Source organism: Rhinichthys klamathensis, unplaced genomic scaffold (assembly GCF_029890125.1).
Source record: "Rhinichthys klamathensis goyatoka isolate OS25496 unplaced genomic scaffold, OSU_Roscu_1.1 h1tg000575l_1, whole genome shotgun sequence".
In the NCBI taxonomy this organism is placed as follows: domain Eukaryota; kingdom Metazoa; phylum Chordata; class Actinopteri; order Cypriniformes; family Leuciscidae; genus Rhinichthys; species Rhinichthys klamathensis.
In genome coordinates this window covers 27,135-52,500 of record NW_026607039.1, presented here as the reverse complement: position 1 = coordinate 52,500, position 25,366 = coordinate 27,135, and the positions used below count along the sequence as shown (strand labels likewise).

Here is a 25,366-nt window from a genome sequence, read left to right as displayed (position 1 = left end):
CGATAAATTGATTTGGATAAAATATTATTTTATGATGAATATCTAATCAACTAAAGCAGATGGCTTTAGATGCAGCTACTGTAAACCATTAAAGATGAGAAATGTATATTTAATATGGCAGAAAAACCTAGAAAATATTATATTATTATATTATATACATTAGAATATGGTGCAAAAGTTCATTTATTTCAGTAATTCAACTTAAAAGGTGAAACTAATATATTATATAGACTCGTTACATGCAAAGTGAGATATTTCAAGCCTTTATTTGTTATAATAGTGATGATTATGGCTTACAGATATGAAAACCTTTTCACAATATTCTTGGGGATTTCATAAGCTGTAACCATAATCATCACAATCATAACAAATAAAGGCTTGAAATATCGAATGAGTCTATATATTAGTTTCACCTTTTAAGTTGGATTACTTTTGCACGATATTCTAATTTTTCGAGTTTCACCTGTATGTGTGTATATAATATAAATATTATACGTATATATTTAATTTTCTTCAGGAAAACAAAAATACTGATCAAGTAGAGAAAGAGTATTGTAGCTCAGTGCTACTGTTTCTTCACGATGAATTGATTTTGATAAAAAAAAAAACATTTGCTAGATGAATGTAAATCTGAGGTTTTTAACCCTATAGATGCAGCCAGCTTCTGTAGATCACTAGAGACGGGTGACTTCTCAGTTCAACCCTGAAAGATCATGAAAACAGCTGACAGGCGGGTCAGCACACAACCTGTCCGAACCTGGTCCGAACACATTAAAGTCAGTCCGTGATGAGAGCCTGAGGGAACCTGCCTCCGTATTAATGCAAACCCGCCTGAAACCAGCTGAATTTAGAGGGGTGGTTCAGGATTTTGGACATCGGGCCTCATTTCCAAGTTAGCCTGTGTGTTATTTACATAGACAGTAAAAGAAATGGACAGAGCCATCTCATTGGAACTCAGTTGAGACAGTTGAAGCCCATTTTTAGCGATTTTTGAGCACTTCCGTTCCTGACGCGCAGACTCAGACCGACTCAAACTAAGCTTGATGGCGTGAGCAACCTGTCTGACAGACGTTAATCTTCTAGTAGCTGTGCGTGAAAACTGCCAACGTTAATCTTGCAGAGACGGGGAACTTGAGCAAAGAGTTCTTTGGCGTGAGTGAGCAGGAGTAAGTATTCCGTTGCTTTTATGGACTCATTATCTATGGGCTTCTCCCTTGACGGGACGTCCCCCCGATTGCGTGCGAGTTTCTCCTCCTGTCTATACGGTAACTTCTGTACAGCGCGACAGAGAGTCGAGTGGTTATGACGCAATCGTTTGCCTATTTTTACTAAATCTGTTTCTACGGGGCCATAACGTAACATAGAAGGTAATGGAGCCCTTTATACATTGTCGTGTTTCTTTAGAAATAAATAATGGACAAATGGAGTCTTTAAACGCCTCAGATGTAAAGTTATTCGCTGTCAAAGTGACGCAAAAATGAATGGGAGTCAATGGAAATGCTAACGCAAGTGAAGTTCTGCTACAACATGGCGGCACCCGTCCGGCTTCAACTTCCGGTCGATGGATTACCCCCTTGGTTATTTATCAGTGGAGACCGTTTTCAAAAAATTTCCAGTTGCATAGTTCGCCGGTGCTAGGCTAGCGCGAGTCAAAGCTAACTGCTAGCCTGCCATTAAAAACAGTTTTACCCACTCCACAGTTCACCAAAAGCAGATCAATTATAACGCCAGACTATCGATGTAAATGTCTGTTGAGAGAATAATGTTAGAAATCAAACTACTCTTGCATCTCAATGATCGCATTACATTTACAGGAACTAGTTTCTCAGCGGCGGCGGGATTTTACTTTGCTCCGGTTAGTAGTCCTGCGCCGAAAAGTAAACACAGAACCGAAGCGCACTAGCGGGACTACCTCTCTCTCTCTCTCTCTCTCTCACTACCTCTCTCTCTCTCTCTCTACCTCTCCCTCTCACTACCTCTCTTTCTCTCTCTCTCTCTCATTTCATTTCATTTCAGAAAGCTTTATTGGCATGACAAAAAAATACATTTTGTATTGCCAAAGCATCAAAACAACATAGAAAATGATTTAGAACATTTAGTACACAAAATAATAATACTGATAGCATAAAACAATAATAATAAAATAAACAAAGATTAATAAATAAAATATAAAGGATTTAGAAAACATCTATGTACAAAACAAAAACAAGCAAAAAACAAACGAACACTGAACTTGGAATTGAACATATACATGCAGGGGCGTAATTTGTGGGGGGGTGGTGATGGCGCAGTGTGGGGTTGGGGTGGTGATGGCGCAGTGTATTAGACACATGCCTTTGGTGTGAGAGACCCGGGTTCGAATCCACTGTGAGACATCAATGTGTCCCTGAGCAAGACACTTAACCCCTAGTTGCTCCAGAGGCGTGCGACCTCTGACATATATAGCAATTGTAAGTCGCTTTGGATAAAAGCGTCAGCTAAATGAATAAATGTAAATGTAAATGGATATAACCCCCCCAATATTTAAATCTATGCATTACAACCCACACTGCATTACAGTGTGTGTGTGTAGGTCTTAGGCTGTGAGTGAGTGTGTGTTTATTGGATGTTTGCTGGTCTCTGGTCGTCCCTCAGGATATGGCAGGATGATACAAATTTTGCAGCTATATTTGAGCATTTGGCTTCTTCGCCAAGAATGAATCGGAGTTTTTGGGTTGGGTTACAGGTGTTAAATTGGGGAAATATTTGATTAATTTTGGGGTAATAGTGGTCTCTGATATGTTCATATTTTGGGCATTCTGTGAGGAAGTGCAGCTCGGTCTCCGTCACTCCCAGGGTGCAGTGCGGGCAGAGTCTGTCCTCACGGGAGAGCCAGGTCTGTCTGCGCCGGCCCGTCTCTATGGCCAGGCTGTGCTCGCTGAGTCTGTACATCGTCAGGGTTCTCCTGAGTCTCACATCACTCACTGTGCTCAGGTAGTTCGCAACAGTGTACTCTCGATTTAGTGCCGAATAACATTCCAGTTTGTGTTGGTTTTTAATGGTGTTTGTCCAATGGGTGATGTACTTGTCTTGTTCTGTGGTGATAATTCTCTCTCTCACTACCTCTCTCTCTCGGTTGCCTAGGTAACTTAATATCACTCCGCCGCTGCTGTAGACTGCGTTAATAAATACAGGGAACAAAGTATAACTATTGCAATGCGATGAAAGGGTAGTTTGATTTCTAACATTATTCTCTCAACAGACATTTACATCGATAGTCTGGCGTTATAATTGATCTGCTTTTGGTGAACTGTGGAGTGGGTAAAACTGTGTTTAATGGCAGGCTAGCAGTTAGCGTTGACCCGCGCTAGCCTAGCACCGGCGAACTATGCAACTGGAACGACTGGATGAATATTTTTGAAAACTGTCTCCACTGATAAATAAAATAACACACAGGCTAACTTGGAAATGAGGCCCATTACAGTTCGTCTACATCAACGCAACGCGGTTCTGTTTAACTTACATCTAAAACACACAACCACTTCAGAAATCGTGCTAGTTCATTTATATTTCATGTACATAAAACACTGTCGCCTTGAACAATCATATTCGCACAGCTTTTGGTTTGGTTCAAATTTCATCCCGGCGCTGGAGGCAATCAATTAAAAAAGATGCTTTATGCACATAATATAACTGATGAGAGGCTCGAGGCGACACAGAGGAGATAATGAACCGAGCGAATGTCCGTCAGTGCATTCATCTCCGAGAAGTGTGTACAAAAATATCCTCAAACTGAGAAAAAAACAAGGAAGTAGCACACATACACACATTAAAAGGTGAAAAGGAAGTGTTTACTGGAAGTGTGACTTGTCTTCTCTGTGTTTCCTTTAAAGAAAATGTCTTAATTGTTTCTTTTAGACAATAATGAGATTAGGAGAGAGAGCAAATGAAGTCTGTGAAAGTTGCTGTGAGAGACTCATATAATCCTTCACCTTCATTTCTATTTTTCTTTTCTTTTTGGCCTGTTTTTGTATGACTCTGCTAAAGCCTTTTTCTGTCCATTGGTCACACCTTAATTTTTGTAATTCTAGTATTAGTATCTACAGGTGAAACTCGAAAAATCAGAATATGGTGCAAAAGTTCATTTAGTTCAGTAATTCAACTTAAAAGGTGAAACTAATATATTATATAGACTCATTACATGCAAAGTGAGATATTTCAAGCCTTTATTTATTATAATTGTGATAAATATGGCTTACAGCTTAAAAACCCCACATTCCAAATTAGAATATTGTGAAAGGTTTTCATAAGCTGTAAGCCATAATCATCAAAATTATAATAAATAAAGGCTTGAAATATCTCACTTTGCATGTAATGAGTCTATATAATATATTAGTTTCACCTTTTAAGTTGAATTACTGAAATAAATGAACTTTTGCACCATATTATAATTTTTCCAGTTTCAACTGTAGTTTAGTATTCATTTCTTCTCATGAGCATTTAATATTTTTTTACTTTTTCTGTAAAAGAAAATCTGCTTAACAATTATGCACACCTGAATATAAGGTGTTTTCCACTTCCAGGCTTCCTTAACAATTATATAACACTTATAAATGATTAAATACAAAATTAATAGTAGTTATTAAGATTGATATGGTTTGAAATTGGTAAAATGTGCGTGGAAATTTGTTTTATCCTGCCAGTCCTCCTCATCAACAAGAATACTTATTAATAATATGATTGTTGGCAGTTTTACGATAAATTTGCGTTTTAGTTGCCAAAAAATAACTGCTAGAAAATATTATATATATTATATGATGTGTCTGTATATATATTATATTACTGATCAAGTAGAGAAAGAGTGCTACTGTTTCATTACAATGAATTGATTTTGATAAAAAAAAGGTTTGTACAAAAACATCCTTGTTTGAAAACTCATATCAATGCAACACACATCATAAATGCACTTGAGGAACCGCCTCGAAAGACCAAAAACCTAAAACTGAAGATTCATGGCAGCTCAAAAACAGTTTCTGATAGACTTTACACACTGAAATATCCCGTATGAAAGAATAAAAGTCAGAAACACACACCTCAGATGTCATAGGAATCCCTACGGATGCGGTTCGCGTGGCTGGTTTCTATTTGGAGTGGGATCAGTCCTGAGAGGAGAACGCTCAATTGGATTGACAGGAGGACTAATCTGATGCCCTGAGGATCTCTGGTCACCTGGGCCGGCCGATGGCCAATGAGAGAGCAGAGATTACGCCCACCGAGGATCACACCGGGAAAAGCCTGTGCCAAGGGCGAGGGCACGAGCAGCGGACAGACCGGAAACAGCGTCTCTAACACTCACTATCTCTGACTTTATACACACAAGGACATTTAATGGATAGATAGATAGATAGATAGATAGATAGATAGATAGATAGATAGATAGATAGATAGATAGATAGATAGATAGATAGATAGATAGATAGATAGATAGATAGATAGATAGATAGATATAGTTTAGAAAGATAGAAGGATAGACAGACAGACAGACAGACAGATAGATAGATAGATAGATAGATAGATAGATAGATAGATAGATAGATAGATAGATAGATAGATAGATAGATAGATAGATATAGTTTAGAAAGATAGAAGGATAGACAGACAGACAGACAGACAGACAGATAGATAGATAGATAGATAGATAGATAGATAGATAGATGGATGGATAGATAGATAGATAGATAGATAGATAGATAGATAGATAGATAGATAGATAGATAGATAGATAGATAGATAGATAGATAGATAGATAGATAGATAGATAGATAGATAGATAGATTTTAGGAAGTGGGAAAGTAACCAGACTGGAAAGTTCCACCGGTGATAATCTCGTCACTATCAGACTGTATTGGCCTTTGATGGGATTAGGGTCAGGACAATAAACACACACACACACACACACACACACACACACACACACACACACACACACACACACACACACACACACACCTTATGAAACCTATGAATGTTTGACCAAATACGTCCAGGTTCATCATGCGTAATCTAGATAAGGGAAAAGCACTCCTAATATATGATACTTTATTTATCCCGAGGGAAATTCAAGTATCCAGCATATCAACAGCATTATAATTCAATAGATTTCCATATTCACTATTGCCATATAACTGCATCTATAGCAGTGAACGTCCATCACACACTCACCAGTCCAGCTTTACCTCAGATCTCCTGCTCACTCGCTTCACTGGTGTCGAGTCGACAGAGTAATCCTCATCAACCCTAAAGCTCAGTGCTTCACCAAAGCCAGATCTCAGAGACACGAACCCCGAGTTTGGGCGGGTGAATATGGCTTTGAGATAGAGCTGGCCGATAAAACTATAGCGGTATTTATCGACGGTAACGATATATAAAATGTTCCATATAGCGGTGTATATTTTCATTAAAATGCGCCCGTAAGGAAGCACAATACGAGATTTGATCCACTTGGACCCTTTTTGTATAATGTTTTCTTTTCCTTTCTTTTCCCTTTTTATTTATTGTGTTTTGTCTATATGCAATCACAAAAAGATCAACATGTATGTGAGGCAATACGTAATACTAATCTTCTTTTGTTCTCGGACCACATGTTATGTTTGGAAAAGTGCATAATTAATAAGCATAATTCACACTTTATTTCTGTTTTTGAGTCATTATGCAAGTGTGTCTTTCGCAGATAAATGTCAGGAGAATTTGCCTTCAATGTAAACTGTCAAATGTGCAAGATCTTTATAATAAATAATAATAATAATAATAAAAAAGTAGATCTTAAACAGCCTTACAGATGTTTTGATAAATCAGCCTGCAACCATTGACAAGCAAACAACCAATAAGATCTGGCGTTGCTCTCGTGTTCGGTTGCACCGCATTGACCGCAGTTTTAGAGGTTTGTATTGTTACAGATGTTGATCTACCTCAAAGTCTGCCTTGACTGAATTATTATAAATTATAACACTTACTTTTTTATCTTAAAATTAGACATAAGGAAGATATTTTTGCTTACATTAAATTTCTGTTTTTGACTGCTAAAACAAATACAATTTGTTGTTTGCCTTAATAATGTGGATAAATAAAAAATAAAAAAAGTGGTTTAAATTCAAACTTTTCTACTTTTCTAAAAAATGTCAACCATTACACTCTAAACAATGCTGGGTTGTTTTAACCCAAATTTGGGTCAAATATGGACAAACCCAAATGTTGGGTTAACAATGTAATTTAAAAATTTTAACCCAACTTCAACTTTCACTTTCAACTCCACATTTTTTAACCCAACATTTGGGATTGTCCATATTTGACCCAAATTTGGGTTGAAACAACCCAGCATTTTCCAGAGTGATCGAAACCAAACGATATGAAACATTTTATACATTTTTTAGCTATATCGCACAGCACTACTTTGAGATATTAATGTATCCTGAAAATAAAATTGTAAATACTACAATAATACTAAAATAACACTGCATGGTATGAATACAGTAATTATATATTGTGCACTTTATGGATTTGATGTCATCTGCACTGAGAAAATATATTGACATCTGTGCTCAGATTTGCTAAGACACCAAAATCTGCAGCCAAAACTCAAACATTTAGCATCTAATTCATCTAAGATCAAATGATCTGACCTGCTATTTTGTACTCTTATGTCTCCGAGGGAAGTTTAGGAGACAAAGTTGATACTTAAATGAAGCTTAACTGAATCTCTGAGGAAAAGCAGCTAAACCTTCTTCTGTCAGGGTGAGATTAGAACATTATAACTATCAGATGTGTCCGTGAAGTGTCCGATCACTGCTTGTGTTTCTGTTCTCATGTCAGAGAGTTGGAGTGGATGAGACGCTGATCTGCAGCGAAACTCAGCGGATTACGGCGGAGGAAATGCTAAATAAAGCTCTGGCCTTGGGCTCCTGTTCTAGTGTTTACAACCTCAGACACACGTCACGCTTCGGCCCTGCGTGTGTGTGTGTGTGTGTGTGACGAGAGGCTGATCGAACCGGACAAAGAGATCATAGAGATGCGTCATCCAAGGAGAATGTTTGCAACTCAACTTGCAGCATGAACAGTAATTTTTTATTTAAGAAACAACCCTAGTAACCCCCTAATAAAACACTGGCAACCACCCAAAACACCCTAACAAAACCCTGGAAACTGCATAGTGATGCCCTAGCAACCATCCAGAACACCATAGAAACCCCCCAGTAATGCCCTAACAACTAAACAGAAAACCCTAGCCACCCCAATAAAAAAGCACTGGCAACCACCCAAAAGACCCTAACAACACCCTGGCAACTGCATAGCGATGCCCTAGCAACCAGCCAAAACATCATAAAAACCCCCAAGCAATGCCCTAGCAACCAAACAGAAAACCCTAGCCAGCCCAATAACAAAGCACTGGCAACCACCCAAAACACCCTAACAACACCCTAAATAGAAACCGCATAGTGATGCCCTAGCAACCACCCATAACACCATAGAAACCCCCTAGCAATGCCCTAGAAAACTCAACAGAAAAGCACAGCAACCCCATAATGAAGCACTGGCAACCACCCAAAACATCCTAAAAACACCATGGCAACTGCATAGTGATGCCCTAGCAGCCACCTAGAACACCATAGAAACCCCCTAGCAACGCCCTAGCAACCAAACAGAAAACCCTAGCCACCCCAATAACAAAGCACTGGCAACCACCCAAACCACCCTAAAAACACCCTGGCAACTGCATAGTGATGCCCTAGCAACCCCCCAGAACACCATAGAAACCCCCTAGCAATGCCCTACAATCCAAACAGAAAACCCTAGCCACCCCAATAACAAAGCACTGACAACCACCCAAAACACCCTAACAACACCCTGGCAACTGCATAGTGATGCCCTAGCAACCACCCAGAACACCATAGAAACCCCCTAGCAATGCCCTAGCAACCAAACAGAAAAGCCTAGTAACCCCTTAATGAAGCACTGGCAACCACCCAAAACACCCTAACAACACCCTGGCAACTGCTAGTGATGCCCTAGCAATTACCCAGAACACGATAGAAACCCCCTAGCAATGCCCTAGAATCCGAACAGAAAACCCTAGCAACACCTTAATGAAGCACTGGCAACCACCCAAAACACCCTAACAACACCCTAGAAACTGCATAGGGATGCCCTAGCAACCATCTAGAATACCATAGAAACTACCTAACAATTCCCTAGAAACCAAACAGAAAACCCAAGCCACCCCAATAACAAAGCACTGGCAACCACCCAAAACACCCTACACTCTAAAAAATGCTGGGTTGTTTATACCCAAATTTGGGTCAAATATGGACAAACCCAAATGTTGGGTTAAAAATGTAATTTAAAATTTTAACCCAACTTCAACTTTCACTTTCAACTGTAAATTTGTTAATTACATTTTTTAACCCAACATTTGGGTTTGTCCATATTTGACCCAAATTTGGGTTGAAACAACACATCATATTTTAGAGTGTAACAACACCCTAGAAACTGCATAGGGATGCCCTAGTAACCATCTAGAATACCATAGAAACTACCTAACAATTCCATAGCAACCAAACAGAAAACCCTAGCCACCCCAATAACAAAGCACTGGCAACCACCCAAAACACCCTAACAACACCCTGGCAACTGCATAGTGATGCCCTAGCAACCACCCAGAACACCATAGAAACCCCCTAGCAATGCCCTAGCAACCAAACAGAAAACCCTAGCCACCCCAATAACAAAGCACTGGCAACCACCCAAAACACCCTAACAACACCCTAGAAACCGGGGTGGCACCCTGAAAGTTGGGCATCACAAAAATGAAAACATGCCTAGATAATTGTTATATTTAACTTCACTTTTAACTGTATTTTTCTTCTTACATTAAACATTCATTAAAAAAGCATATATATTCATATCTAGGCCAAAGAATAGACCTTTATCTCTAGCGTTTGCCACATTTCCCCCGTCTGATCCTGCGTCCTCACAGGTGCCTGCTGTCCTGTCCCATATAATCATCATCATCATCATCTCCCCAATAACCTTTTACTTAGAATGAGCAATCTGAGAAATTATATTTTCACTCGGGTCAGCGTTGCTCTGATTTCTCTGAGCGCTTCATGTGTCACTGCACTAATCCAGTCTCTCCACTCGTGTTCAACAGAATCCAATCCACATAACAGCATCAGCGGTCCTTGATACTCTAAGGACTCACAACTGTTACAGAGACAGACAATGGGCGATTTGATGACATATATCGTTACCACCGTATAAAATGTCTATCGTTTGAAACGTTGCTGTATTGTTTATATTGCGGCGTGTATAATATATAACACTACTGATACTTCAGAGTGATATGAAATGCATGAACGAGAATACAAATTTGAGACGTGCTTGATGTTATACGCTCAATATCGTGATTCGTAACACAGTGTTGTGCGTTCACGTTCACACCGCCGAAACGATGCCGTGGAAAGATGCTCTGACGTAGATCTTACGTAAAACTTTATTTAAAGGGGCCGCAACGCAAACAAGCATGTCGATCGTTATTTTTGCAGACTGACCAAGTAGGGTATAAATTAACCTCATGGAATCTTTTAAATGTGAAAGTAATAAATTGATCAATGGAAAGAACTTAACAATTATAGTGACATGTTTGCTAACTAAATAAACCAATTAAAAGCCATTTGTGTGGTGTGGCTTTTGTATTCATGGTTAAGTAATAATCTAATTTGCATTCCCGCTGAAAAACAAGCGTTCTATCGCGAAAATCTTACCAAATTCAAATGATCAACCTCCTCTATTTTGCTTGGGAACTAATGTGGTCGGAACCAATGTTTACTTGACTGCGTTCCCTGGAATCCTCTCAAACGGAGCACTTCTAAATTCCGATTGGTTGCCACCGAACCGCGTCATAGCTCATTACCATAAAGTTGACCTGACTCCGTCCAAGACGCGCCAGAGCTCGCCACCACGGCGGTGGTGTGAACGCGATTTCTGTTCTCTTTCACGTCTTATTGCGCTTGAATGGTGGAACACACAGTATTTATGTCTAAATGCCCAACGTGTGGAGTATTCATGTAAACACAGCTGGTTATGTCTCAGGTGAAAGTAAACGGCTGGGTGTAAACTGGATGTGTAACAGTATATTGGATTTGTGCATTTGGTCTTAAAGTGACAGTAGCCTAATAAACCTGCAGCTCTGTGTCATTCATAAAATAACTTAGTGCTCTAGACTGAATAACTTTTTTTTAGCTTTAACAAGAATACATTTATATTTAATTCATACAGTAGTGATGGCAAGATGAGGCTTCCTGAACCACTGAGACCTCGCAGCCCATTGCTTCAACCAAAGGTTCATTACTCGAAGCTTCATTCAGCATTGCTCACTAGTGACACCTAGCTATTGTGCAAAGAAATTGCAGGCAAATTAATTCATTCTGAATCTGAACCAATGACCCGCCCCCCTCCCGCAATGTTTTATTTATTTATCTTCTTCTAAATATGAGTTAATGTCTCTGTAACCTTTAATTTGCAATAATAAAGAGATCTGCGCAGACATTTGTCCATTGCCTGGGTATGAAATAAAATGTGTATATTTCTCTGTCTGCATTTACTTGTACAGAGACAACTGTCACACACACACACAGTTAATTAATTATTCCAAAAAATATTGGATAGAGACAGTATGAACAACAAAAGTGACTGTGTTGAGTGCAGTGCTTATGGTGGAGGGACTCGAGGGAGTGTAATAAAGTAAACTGCAGTAAACACCACAGTTTGGGGTGGATGAAGGAAGGATTGCAATAGATTTTTATTGAGAAAATGAATTTTTTGAAGTGTGTTGGGGTTTAGACAATTCCTCGTCTTGGACAAAACCTCACCAGCCTTGGAAAAATATCCTTTCACAAGGAACAGAGGATGTCAGTGCCAGCGGGTATAAATGTAAATACTGATGCTTCTGTTGAGCCCAGACAGGGGAGGATCTCCTCTTTCTTGCTGGCTCCATTACCATGAAAAAGGAAGATGTCATAAAAAGCAAACAAATCCAAAAGGGCAATCCAAATTAAAAAGCAGTCCAGTCCAGATCCAAAAATCTAAGCTACCAAAAATCCAAAGCAATCCAAATAATCTTATCTAATTAATATAACAAGACTATAATATAGCTACTATAATTAATAATAACAATTATTCAGTATTATTAATAACTATTCTAACCTGATATAATGTAATAATATACAGCCCCCCTAACACATATATGACACAATAACGACAATGAGATTTCTCTAACTCTGACTCAGACACACAACAGCTGCTTCTACTCCTGCAACAGCCACAAGGTGGCGCGAGTTTCGAACCCCCTTTATCCAGAAGCGACACTCAGTCAGACCGAACCGATGACGTATCCACACAAACCGAGGCCTCGTTTGTCATTAGTCACGTGATTTTCACGTTAACAACACAAGCCTCGAATCGCGGCTTCATCTGGCACGCCCATTTTTTCTCGACACAAGCTCCGATGCCTCGGTTCAAATGTCACATCACTAGCATACAGTGAAGACTATGCAATATTTTCTTTGTTACATTTGATTTGATTACATTTCTGTAATTCTAACTACGCTGAACCTATTGGACCTGAAAAACTGAATATATATTTTTATTATATTGTATTTTTATTGTTTGTAATTTGCTTATTTAAAAAAAAAAAAAAATTTAAACAGAAATGAGATCAAATAAGTATATCGTGATATATATCGTTATTGTAAAATACAATTTCTCATATCGTGAAATATGAATTTTGGTTGTTTATATTCCTTACCTACCCGTAAGGAATCAGATCTCATTAACATCTTAACTGTTTCTTCAAGCAAACAAATTAAATGCAAAGCAAAGGAAGACATTTGCCAAAGTCTCCTGCTTCTCAGACCTCTCTCCTGCTTCTCCTCTAGAGTTTCATAAAAATAAAAAATAAAAAACTTTGCTCAGATATGTGCATATTTTTATTTCTCTTAAAGTCCCCCTACAGTCAATAATTTCATCCCTTAAAACTCATCTTTAATCACCAAAATGACATATTTAAAAGTTTTTCCTTGAAAGAAAATTCTTCATGCCTTAAAATATCTTGAATGTAACTCGACACCCTTGCCTCATTTAGTATGCGTGGTTGTATGAATATGCAAATGAGCCCCGCCTCCACTCACTCACTCAGCTCAGAGATCCACTGGTTGACGATCACACGTTGATCTGATTGGTTACAAGGTCGTTTGTGACGTCAGAAACACCAGCAGTTTTTGAGACCGTCTTTGGTTCACTCAAAACTAAACATACCCGAGAACTCATGAGAAATTAATCTCTGGTTCTGAACGACGTCTTGTGTTGTGTGTGTGTGTGTCTGCAGTGAAGATGAAGCTGCGCTCTAAACAATGCTGGGTTGTTTTAACCCAAATTTGGGTCAAATATGGACAAACAGAAATGTTGGGTTAAAAATTTAATTTAAAATTTTAACCCAACTGTAAAAAATTATATGACATTTTTCACCCAACATTTGGGTTTGTCCATATTTGACCCAAATTTGGGTTGAAACAACCCAACATTTTTTTAGAGTGTGGAGTTCATAATCACCTTATCTGATCTCAACAGCTGGAAGAGTCTCTTCTTCACTCAGTTTAGTTACATAAGCCTTATGTAAAGACAGCAGCCTGTGGCGTCGACACACACACACACACGCTCACTGATGATGTGTCACACACTACATGACAGAACTCAAAGACGACTGCGTTGGTTTCATCCCTTCCGTCCCACAGGAGCTCGAGCACATGTCAATCACACTGCATTCATATTTCATAACATAACTATAACTCCTCCTGAGTGCAATATGAGTGATTTACTGCACTTATCTCCTGTTATGAAGTCAGAATCCATCTGATCTCTTAAAGCTACATTGGAAACATGACGGGGGAAACTTTTTTTCCTTTTTAAAGTTTACATGTTGTTTCATTTGATCAAATATGTAATAACTGTACATAAAAATTCGGTCACGGCATGTTATTTTAAAGACATTAATGCTTTTATTCAGCAAGGATGCATTAAATTTATCAAAAGTGACAGTAAAGACATTTATAATGTAACTAAAGATTTCAAATAAATGAACTTTCTATTCATCAAAGGATCATTTTATTATTGATAATCGTCAGAACTGTTTCTTGATCATCAAATCATCATATCAGACAGAAGTAAATATGCTGTAGTTTGTCAGCTGAGCTGTGTTTAAACTAAGTTGTCTGTCTGAAATAAACCAAATAAACCAAATAAATAAACCAAATATCAGAGTGATTTGTGAAGGATCATGTGACACTGAAGACTGGAGTAATGTTGTTATATTAGAAGTGAGTGTGCATTAGATGTTTGTTAGTCTCTGTCTGGTCGTGTGTGTTTCTACTCTCCACTGACACATGATCCGCTCGCAACTAAACACACAGCTCATGTTCAGATCACACACAATCAGAGACGTCTCACATGACCTGAACGTGACGCAAGTAATCACTCAAAATTAATATCTGCCAACCCTTTATTGTGACGCTCCACAACAGACATTACTGACTATAAGTAACTTAAATTAATGACAGCAGGACAGCAAAATTTTATATACCAGTGAAAATGCAATTTTCAGGTGCATAAATTTGATAATTAATCAGTAATCAAATGTAAAATAACCCTAAATTAAATATAGATTAATCATTATTAAAGCTAATAAAGTTATTCAGCCAAGATCAGTGAGTGATTTTTCTTTGTCTTTCGTTGTTTAATTATCATTAATGACAGACGTTGGAAGGAAAATTAGGCTGCTGTCACTTTAAGAGTGAATGCACTGATCCAATATACTGATACACTGATAACGGTTTCTGTTCACTTAAGACATGACTGATGTTTATGAGGATATTCAACAATACGGGCATTCTCATCTCAAGCACAAAAAGACCTGAAGGAGAGCTCAATTCATTATTTTTTTAAACTTTTTTCAAGTTCACTTTTTAAAACTTTTTTCACTTCAGCACTTCAGAGGCATTTCATTTTCAGGTCTGTGCTCAAAAAGTGAATAAATGGATGAATAAACCACTGCATCAAAATTATTTAGTACCATAGAATCCCCTAAAAATACAAAATATTAAATAAAAAACGTTATCGAACTAAAATATTGTACAATAATTTTCATTAACATTTTTTGACAGTACCAAGAGAAATTGTACGCATCACGGAATCCAGTCATAAAAATGGAATTTTCAGTTTAATACGGAATGTCACGGAATTCTGCGAGTTCTGGATGAATAATTCAAGAGTAATCTGTACACTTCATTACATCGACTAGTGAATACTGAACCACAAACACACTCTGTTTCCTAACCGTGTCGTGCCGCGCCGTGTGTGTGTGTGTGTGTATGCAAATCTATTGTTCAGGTACGAGCACGTCTGTGTGTGAGAGAGACCTCGCTCACACAGATCAGGTTACCTATTGAGTCTCAACAAACCGAACACAACAAGCCTCTCGTACTTCACATCGGGGCAAAGAATCAAATAATCACTCATGCTTTATTGGCATCTTCGGCTCCAGAACCTTTAACATTCATGCAATCTTTCCATTGCATTAAAGGTTCTTTATAGTGCAAGACGGCTCTTTAGATTATACAATGATGGCATTGCTGAGGATAAAAACACTTTGCATGGAAGATTTTTAAGAGTTTAGAAGAACCATGCTTTTTTGGTTTCCAGAGAACCTTAAAGTAAACCGTTCTTAAAATAACCATTTTTTTTCTTAGTGTAAAGAACATTTTTAGAATCTAAAGAACCTTTTTCCACTATGAAGAAGTTAAAGGTTCTTCATGGAACCAAAGATGCCAATAAAGAGCCTTTATTTTGAACCCCAAAAATGCTGGGTTGCTTTAACCCAATTTTGGGTCAAATATGGACAAACCCAGCCATCGGGTTGATTTTTTAAATTGCATTTCTAATCCAAAGTTTGGGTTTCTCCATATTTGACCCCAAATTGGGTTGAAACAACCCGGCAGTTTTTAGAGTGTGGTACTGTGGTAAAATGACAGAATTTCAATGAAATGAATGTACTATATTTTAGTTTGAGAATGTTTTAATTTCATATTTAGTATTTTAGGGGATTTTAAGGAACTAAATTATATTTATATATTATTTTAACTTTTTGAGGATATAGAATTTCCATCTTTCAGTGTGGTAAATCTTGAATGCTTTGGAGCACAGAATGAAGTTTGTTCTCTTTTTTAAAGACGAAACTTGGCAGATTATTGCTGAAGTGAAAAAAAAGTAACTTTAAAAAAGATATATAATTTTACATTAATTGTTATGAAAAATTCCAAATTTTTATATGAAATACAGTATGTATTTTCCAAAACACATTTTACTAAAAAAAAAAAAAAATAAAAAAAATCAAAGCAATAAATCGAAATCCAAATTGCTCAAAAAACGAGTTTTCAGTAATATTTTGTTTGGCTGCAGTACCAAACGCTTCCACTAGAGGAAATTCCTCTCGCATTCATTTCCAATGCGCTCAGACCGCGAACACAATACAAGTGTGACTATTTTTCTCATGACCATTTAACCTTTTTGAATCATGTTTGTGTTCACACATAGCAAGTGTCAAAACCTTTACCAAGTTTCGTATCATTCTAATGAAGTAAAAAAAAAAAAAAAGTAAACCTTTTTGGTCAAAAATGTCCAAACAACACCAGAGGGATACGAGTCTATTTGATAATAGTGGTAATTAACAAATAATTTAACATTAACTTACATAAGAACAAGAAAATGTAGTTCATTGCAATGTTCAAAAATGCTTGGGACATTTTAATAAACTTTCATATTGTAAGACTTTCAACTTTTGTTCAATTTGGTTCACCAGTAAAGCTACTAATCTACAATACGACTGACAACATCCAGTGCAACATCTCACCAGGAAACTATAAGAACAGGAGAATAACATGTTTGATGTCCGTCCTCCCATAATGCATCTATCCTCCCATAATGCATCTGAAAACGCCGGTTTCCTTCCTGTGATTCCCTGATATGCTTCAATGCTGCATTTATTTGTTCAAATCCGACTGGATTTATTCCTCAAGATAAGCTGGACTGATCTGAGAGCAGATTTAACACGTGCGATTCACAAACCTTGCAGTTACACACACACACACACACACACACACACACACACACACACACACACACACACACACACACACACACACAACACGTGAAGACATGCAACAGAGCAGCGGCCGCCGCGAGCGTGACGCTTCAGATCACATATTTCATCTCTCTTTACTGTAAACAAACACTGATCATGGTGGAAACACTGAAAATGGAAATAGCTCAGTTCTTCTTAAAGGGCCGGTTCACCCAAAAATGAAAATTCTGTCATCATTTAATCCTGTATGAGATTCTCTCTTCTGTTGAACACAAAAGATGATATTTTGAAGAATGTCAGTAAGTGAACAGCTGTTGGACCCCATTGACTTCCATAGTATATTTACAGTGGAAGTCAATGGGGAAGTGAGTCGTAAATAAAAGAACAACTTGGTGTGAGTAAATCAGGACAGAATTGTCATTTTTGGGGGTACCGTCCCTTTAAGAGCGATGAGATTAACCCTCATGTGGTCTTCGGGTCATTTTGACCCGGAGAAGATTTTCTTTTTCCCAAAAATACTAGCTAATGTTATCGCATTGGACTGAAACTTAGTGACTTTGTTCCCAAAGGGTATAACTACTTCTCAAATGTTTTTTTTGAAAAATTTCGTACTTTTTTTAGGGGGGGTTTGTTACTTTGTTACACCTATGGTCTTTCCGGGTCAAAATGACCGGCCTATAAAAAATAGCTTATAAATCACTCATTATACCATATTTTCACCAAATCTTGGATTCAATCTTTTTGTCAACTTGTTCTCTTTCAATTAGGACTGGTTTTGTATTTTCATTTGCATCTGATTAATTGTGGGCTTCATTTATCTAAGAGTAGGCATCTCACTTTTTGAGTAAAAAAATGGTCTTCCCGGGTCAAAATAATGCTTTTTTCACTCAAAAACTAAAGTGCATAAGCTCGGATAAATGACTCCTACAATTAAACCATTTGAAAATTAAATACAAAACCAGTCCTAATTGAAAGAGAACCAGTTGACAAAAAGATTGAATCCAAGATTGGGTGAAAATATCGTATAATGAGTGATTTATAAGCAATTTTTTATAGGCCGGTCATTTTGACCCGGGAAGACCACAGGTGTTATAGGGTTTTGAACACCACATGAGGGTTAAATGGAGAGCAAATGGAAACTATTGCTAAAGTCTCCTACTTCTCAGATGTTTCTCATTTGAAATAAAAATCCCAGTTATCTTACATGTGTCTTCTATTGAGTTTTGATTACCATCATTTTAGATGTTGCATCAGGAGTTTGTATGTTGTGTTTCATTTAAGTCAGGAAGTTTCCCCTAAAGCCCAGATCATTTGGTTCTGATTAAAAATCTGATGAGAAATGTTCGAGTTTATATTGAGATACAGTATCTTTCGAGTCATAGGAAAGAAAAAACAATCACAAATTACTTTATTTTTATTTTTATTTAGTGCTGGGCAATGAGTAATCTCGATTAATCCATCCAAAATAAAAGTTTGTGTTTACATAATATATGTGTGTGTACTGTGTATAATTATTTTGTATATATAAATACACACTTATGCATGTATATGTTGAAGATTTTTTATTTATTTATATATAAAATATTTATATTTATATATAATATAAATTATGTATAATGCAAATATTTCTTAAATATATATATGCATATGTATAGTACACACACATATATTATGTAAACACAAACTTTTATTTTGGACGCGATTAATCATTGCCCAGCACTTTTTTTGATAATTTTGATAATTTTTTTGGATAATTTTCTCAGATGTGTTCAGAAGAAATCTCAGATTTGCCAAAAGAGTCTGCAATAAAGTCTCAACATGAGCTTAATATTTCTCAGCTGAATGATCTGAGTTTACTCTCCATATTCATTTCACTTTTCCTTCTCCAATGGAGTTTATTAATAATAATAATAATACGTTTTATTTATATAGCGCCTTTCCAGGGCTCAAGGACGCTTTACAATGAACCAGCAACAATAAAGGCAATGGACAATGATAAACAAAACAACAGTAAGTAGATGATGAATAGAAGAAACATAACTGAAGTCTCATTATGGAACTCTATTTGAGCGTCGGGTCAACTCTACAGTAATAATGAACACTACCCCAGCAGTTTAAAGGGAAGCGGATGTGATGATCGGACACACAGGGATGGACAGGAATGCTGAGTGTGGAAAAGCGTGGCTAAAAACAGGATTAACAGCCTGAAATCAGGAGTACAGGACCTGAAGGAGGCACCCTGTCCGCGGTGTGTTCTCAACAGCTGTCAACACAAGGCATGCTGGGACGGAGGAAACTCTCTGGCAATTATTATTCAGATTGACTTTGTGTTTTCATTTGAAGGACAAACACACACACACACACACACACACACACACACGTTCCCTGCAGATAAACAAACACTGCATCCGAACGCATCAATACAAACAACATTGAGCTTCTTGTCATATATTAAACAATCTCTCCGGGGAAAGACGTCAATGAAAGCGCTTGCCGGCGAAACACTGTCACTTAACGTTACATTTAACTCTATTCAATGTCCTTATTAACTTATTTAGATGAAAAACATAACTCTAGAGAAGAGCATTTTGATCAAAGATATGCACTGTATTACATATTCATTATATTTTTTATTCAACATGTTAGTGATGATGTCTTTATTATTTAATGCATGTTTAAATAAATCTGTCATAAACTGACATTAAATGTTTGTACAAGTCGGTTTTAGCTATTTGAGTGTTGATTATTAAATAAGTTTAAAATATGAATTGGTCATTAATTTATTATTTATTTTTGGTTTTTGACCAAGTGCATCCAGAATTTCTTCTTTTTTTTTTTTAAATTTCTAATATATATATATAATGGAATTTTTTTAAATAGAATTTATATATACACTGTATATAGATATATACAAATTCTATTTCTTTTTAAATATATATATATATATATATTAAAATGAAAATAAATAAATATAATTGATATATATATATATATATAAAAATTATATTTATTTATTTTCATTTTAATATATATATATATACATATATTCTATTTAAATTTTTTTATGTTATTTTATTCTATTTTCTATTCTATTTACACACATTTTTAAAATAGAATTCTATTTTATTTTCTCTATTTACTATAAACTTCACAATGACAAATTCCCTGTGTGTGTAAATATATTTGGCAATAAATCTCATTTTGATTCTGATATTCATGTACTTTATAAGGTAGGCCTACTTCAAAGATCGTAAAGAACATTGTGGTATTTTTAATATATAGGGTACTGATATTCATATTCATAAACCAAACCATGTGTTATTTGGTATATTATTACAGCAGTGTACCGATATTGTCATATTCATAAACCATGTAGCCTATTTGGTATATTATTACAGCAGTACAATTTATATGAAAATAAACAGAAAATTAATAATCTAACCAATATGGCATTTAAAATTAAGGTACTACAATAGTTCAGTGATTGTATCAAATGAAAACACCATGGCACTGTTCGATTATCATATTATTCATATGGTATAGTCAGCCACTTCCAAAATGACTTCATATAAGCCCATGTAATAATTTACATTTTATGGTAGCGCAGCTTCCACGCATTAACGCGAGCCTTTAGTGAAATGCAAGCATGAATGTAAAAGATCCTGCGCATACCGAGATCTGCAGCATCAATCCCGGATCCCGCGCCGAGCACCGAGTCCGTGTCCTCCGGCCCCGCGGAACAGCCCCCGGCCGCGGCTCCCAGTCCCTCCATCAGATCCCGGTCACACGGTGATTACAACAATCAGACGAAGAAGAAGATAATAAAACATGATCTGCGTCCGCGAGTCTGCGCGCGCTCCTGGCAGCTGCCGCACCGCAACGCGCGCGCGCTCGTGAGAGTCCGATGCGCTCGAGCGCCCGCGGTGACGTCACCGGGCCCGGCGGCAGCTCTGCGACGTTTTCCCAATTCACATAGTATCGAGCAAAATTTCATATTCATACATGTACATTTTCTAATCATAAGCCATTATTCATATTAGTTTTTCTCAACGAATTTCACCAATACCTTAAAACGCTTTCTGCTTAAGAGAAGGCCAAAGCAAGGGAAACATTGTCTTGTTGTGCTCGCTTTAAAATCACCCTTTAAATTTAGTCGCATTTTTTTGTCCTAACGTGCTAATATTTCCTTTATTTATTTGCTTATTCTTATTGTTTCTTGTATTATTATTGCAAGTTTTGTCATTTTCTTCTCTCCTCTGGCGGCTGTTCTTGTTTTACATGTTAATACTATTTGTTTTTCTATCGTTTAATTGTATCAAAAAACAACAACAACAAAGTTTTCCTAGTATCGCTTTTTTAATTTTCTATTTTTTTTCCTCCAATTTCCTTTTATGTTAATGTATTCAGTGCAGTGCCATTTCTTTTCTTGCAATACAAATAAATAAATAAAAGTCTTTCAAAAAGACGTCAGGCATGGATGGATTTGAATAAACATTAAACCATTATATGGCATAAACATAAAATGTTCTACTTTGGAATTCAAAATAGAGAAAAACCTGATGACTAAAAAAGATTAGAGAGTGACCAGCGCCATCTACTGCATAACACTGGAACTGCAGTACACCTGAAGAACAACACCAGTTCAGGACACTTCTTACCCGCTGGTCCAGATGTTTATTTCAGATGACTGTCAGGACACTGTATTTTAATAGTTTACCTGCAAGTCATCTTGACTACTGACCAACATTAGAGACCCATGAACATGATAATGTGGTGTTAAATGAATGAAATATTAATAAAATCTCAGTCTGACTTGTCAGGTGTTTGGCATTTGGGGTTTAATTGAAACAAGTGACCTAGATGGACCCCTGTGCTTTTACTTGGTCTGAGGACAAAATACTCTCATTAAGATAAAACATGTGAAAATATTGACCCTAATAAAAGAAGGCTAATATCAGACACTGTCCTGAAGCAACCGAGTCTTCCTTACAGGAATCAGCGCAGGAATCCTATTGCAACTTCTATTAGACTTTTTAAATAGTGCATTCATTAAACTGTGCCACTATTCCAAGACAATACAATCAGATTTCAGATGAAGATTACATAATATCCCTAAGAATAAAAAAATAAGCAGGCATCCAGGCAATCCAACACGATTCTTATTGGACAGATTCTCAAGCGTTCCAATAGAAATCCTGCACATATTTCCGAATTCAGAATTTAACTCATGGGAATAACAAAAAAAAAACCCCAAAAAACAGAAAAATACTGGTTCCCAGCTCCGAGGCCTCATTTATAACGGTTGCGTCGCACAACACCGGCCCTGGGAGCAGTGGCGGTTCTACATTGAATTACACCCTGGGCGAGACCCCCTTCGAGCGCCCCCCCCCCCCCCCCAAAGAAAAAAAACAACAACAATAAAATCACATACCGTTCATTTAAAAAAAAAAAAAAAAACAGTAAGAAAATCCAGTTATTTTGCTATATTAATCTAACTTTCAGGGAGGAACCATTAGCTCATTGGTTACTGCCTCGAATTCTATGCATGGCACACTTTTAGTTATGACTTGTTAAACTATACTTTGTCACGAAATAGAGTTTTTAAAAGTGAAAGTGGCCGAGAGATACTAGTAACACATTACTTATCTCTTAAATAATTTCTAATAACTCTAATATTAACAACTATCCAAACTGTTCTAGACCTAAAATAGCTTAGGCCTTAAATGTCAGAGAAAAGGACAGAATCAGAGATTATTTTTTAATAGAAAATTGTACTTTGCATATTATAGGCTACTGTAAAAACACATAATTATAGTTGATTTTAGTTGATCATTATGAAAATTATTTTCATTTAATGAATATAGTGACCAAAATGATCACGGTTAAACACAGAATCTTGTTCAAAAAGTAGGCCTAATACAATGAAATCTATTCACCAAGTTAATAACATTAAAGATGATGGCCAAATTATAAAGGAGTGTGTTTTATGTTATCTAATAACATGTACACGTTCAAATAAACTTTTGACAGAAATAGATTTTATAAAAAGATAAACCTCACATATTTCAGCCTTTAAATCATCTTTATAAAAAGAATGGGTCAATAAAGATAAATTCCTGACATTTATAATGCACAGTAGCTTATTTTTTATTATTAATAGTAAAATTCGGTCCGATTTTCCCATGGCTGTCGTTGCTATACAACCATGCACTGCGCTCTCCACAACGACAAAGAAGTTTTAGTAGCTAATGGATTTCCACCACAGAAAAACGCTTGCTGTAGCTCTGCTTAAAGATTTATTTACGGAGAAGAGAAAAAAACCCACGTGTTTGGGTGCACCCCCATTCTGAAAAGATTAATAAAAATGTTCATCTCGCTGCTCCTGGAAAAAATGAGCGCGTAGCTTCAATTATGAGCGCGCTTCCCGTGCGCCTTGTTTATACTCGACGCGTCCGCAAGAGCGCGAAGGTCCGCGAGGCAAAAATGACGTCATTGCGGTGTGGGCGGTCGTGCGCGTTGGGTGCGCAAGACCCCATTTCGCCTGGCGGTGTGCACGGCACTTTTTGTAACATCGCGCGCGGCGCCGCATCCGAAGATGAACGACTTCGAGCCGAATCTGGCCGAACTGGTACATCTGTACCAGCATGTTTATGATCCTTCTATACACAGAGACATTTGTATTGATGGGCGACCATAAAAGCCTCTCATTTTGTGAATAGGAACACATTTGCATTAAGCACCCAGTTTGCACTTGTCTAAACTGCTTATATTTACAAAATAAGCCTACAATAGCAGAAGTAAGCCCTGCTGATGAAATTAAGGTTTAAACACTCTTCAATAAGGCTTCAGTTGTTTAACTAGTTTACATGCAGTGAAAGTACAATAAACCTACTGCATTTATTACTCTTTTTATATGAATCAGCAATTAATAAACTACTAATAAACGGCAAACTACTTCTTCACTGCTGATTCCTGGTGTTTTAGAGGAGAAATACTCGGAGTCGCCCCCTGTCGTTTCACAGAATAGCACAACGGCGAGCGCGTCAAGTATAAACGCCTCGTCCGTTTGGAGAGGTGCGCGCGCAGTCAGCGGCGACTCGCGCTCGTGCGGACGCGTCGAGTATAAACAAGGCTTAAATAACGACCTCGAGCGCGCAAAAGACGCGATATGTGAACGGCCCCTTGGTGAGCTCCTCCAATCTGGAGACCCCCTTGACATCGCTTCTGTGCACGGCACCTTCTCAGCAAGCAGGGGCGCCATTGCCAATAATTGAATTGAAATGATAGAAAATAGAAAACCTTCGCGGCGCAGAGGATTTTTTTTAACTGCTCGTGCCGCCCCCCATGTTACATGAAAAAATGCCGCCCTGGGCGACCGCCCGGTTCGCCCGTGCCTAAAACCGCTACTGCCTGGGAGAGGCATACACAAGCTCATTAAGATAATTTATAAAAACAAACTTGACATGAATGTTTGCGCACCTGTACGCAAACTCTAAGCCATGCAATATATATATATATATATATATTTTTTCAAAAACAAGGCAAGGATCGGCTACTAAATGATTTTTAGCAATGTAATGTGACGCACATCCGTGTGATCTCATCTTTTCCTAATGTCTTGTACCGTTAAACATGGCATCACGTGGATGAATATGCATATGCAGATAATGATATGCAGATGAGGATATGCACAGTAAAACGAGGCGTTGTAAGCTCATATATGGTTATTTCGGGGAGGAGACGCACAATCTTCCGCTGACTGGGATTTATAACGGGAGTGTTGCGCAGGTTCTGGCGTACGCACCGTTTAATAAGTCTGATTATTTTTGGCGTATAGAGCATATTTGGCTTTCGGGCGCAAATACACTTTTTAAGTGCGGATCCGACACAGTTTTATAAATGAGACCCCAGAGCTTTGACCACTTCATCAGACCAACAGCGCATACACATATATATATATATATATATATGATACATTTTAATCTGCATACACTCTGAAAAAAAGAAAAGAAAAAAAAAAAGGTACAAAAGCGGTCACTGGGGCGGTTCCTTTTCAAAAGGTACACTTTTGTACCTAAAGAGTGCATATTGAAACCTTAAACGTACCTATTAGTACCTAAAGTCAAGTCATCTTCATTTATA

General features: G+C 37.3%; 1 protein-coding gene across 1 annotated transcript in view; it reads right to left on the bottom strand.

Moving 5' to 3' along the window:
• Nucleotides 1-21,152, bottom strand: part of pip5k1cb (phosphatidylinositol-4-phosphate 5-kinase, type I, gamma b) — an 80,921-nt gene extending 59,769 nt beyond the window's left edge. Inside the window, exon 1 of the mRNA XM_056239955.1 lies at nt 20,897-21,152. Coding sequence (XP_056095930.1) covers nt 20,897-20,996 — 100 coding nt within the window. The 5' untranslated portion in view covers nt 20,997-21,152. The remainder of the gene's footprint in view (nt 1-20,896) is intronic.
• Between the last annotated feature and the right edge of the window lie 4,214 nt (nt 21,153-25,366).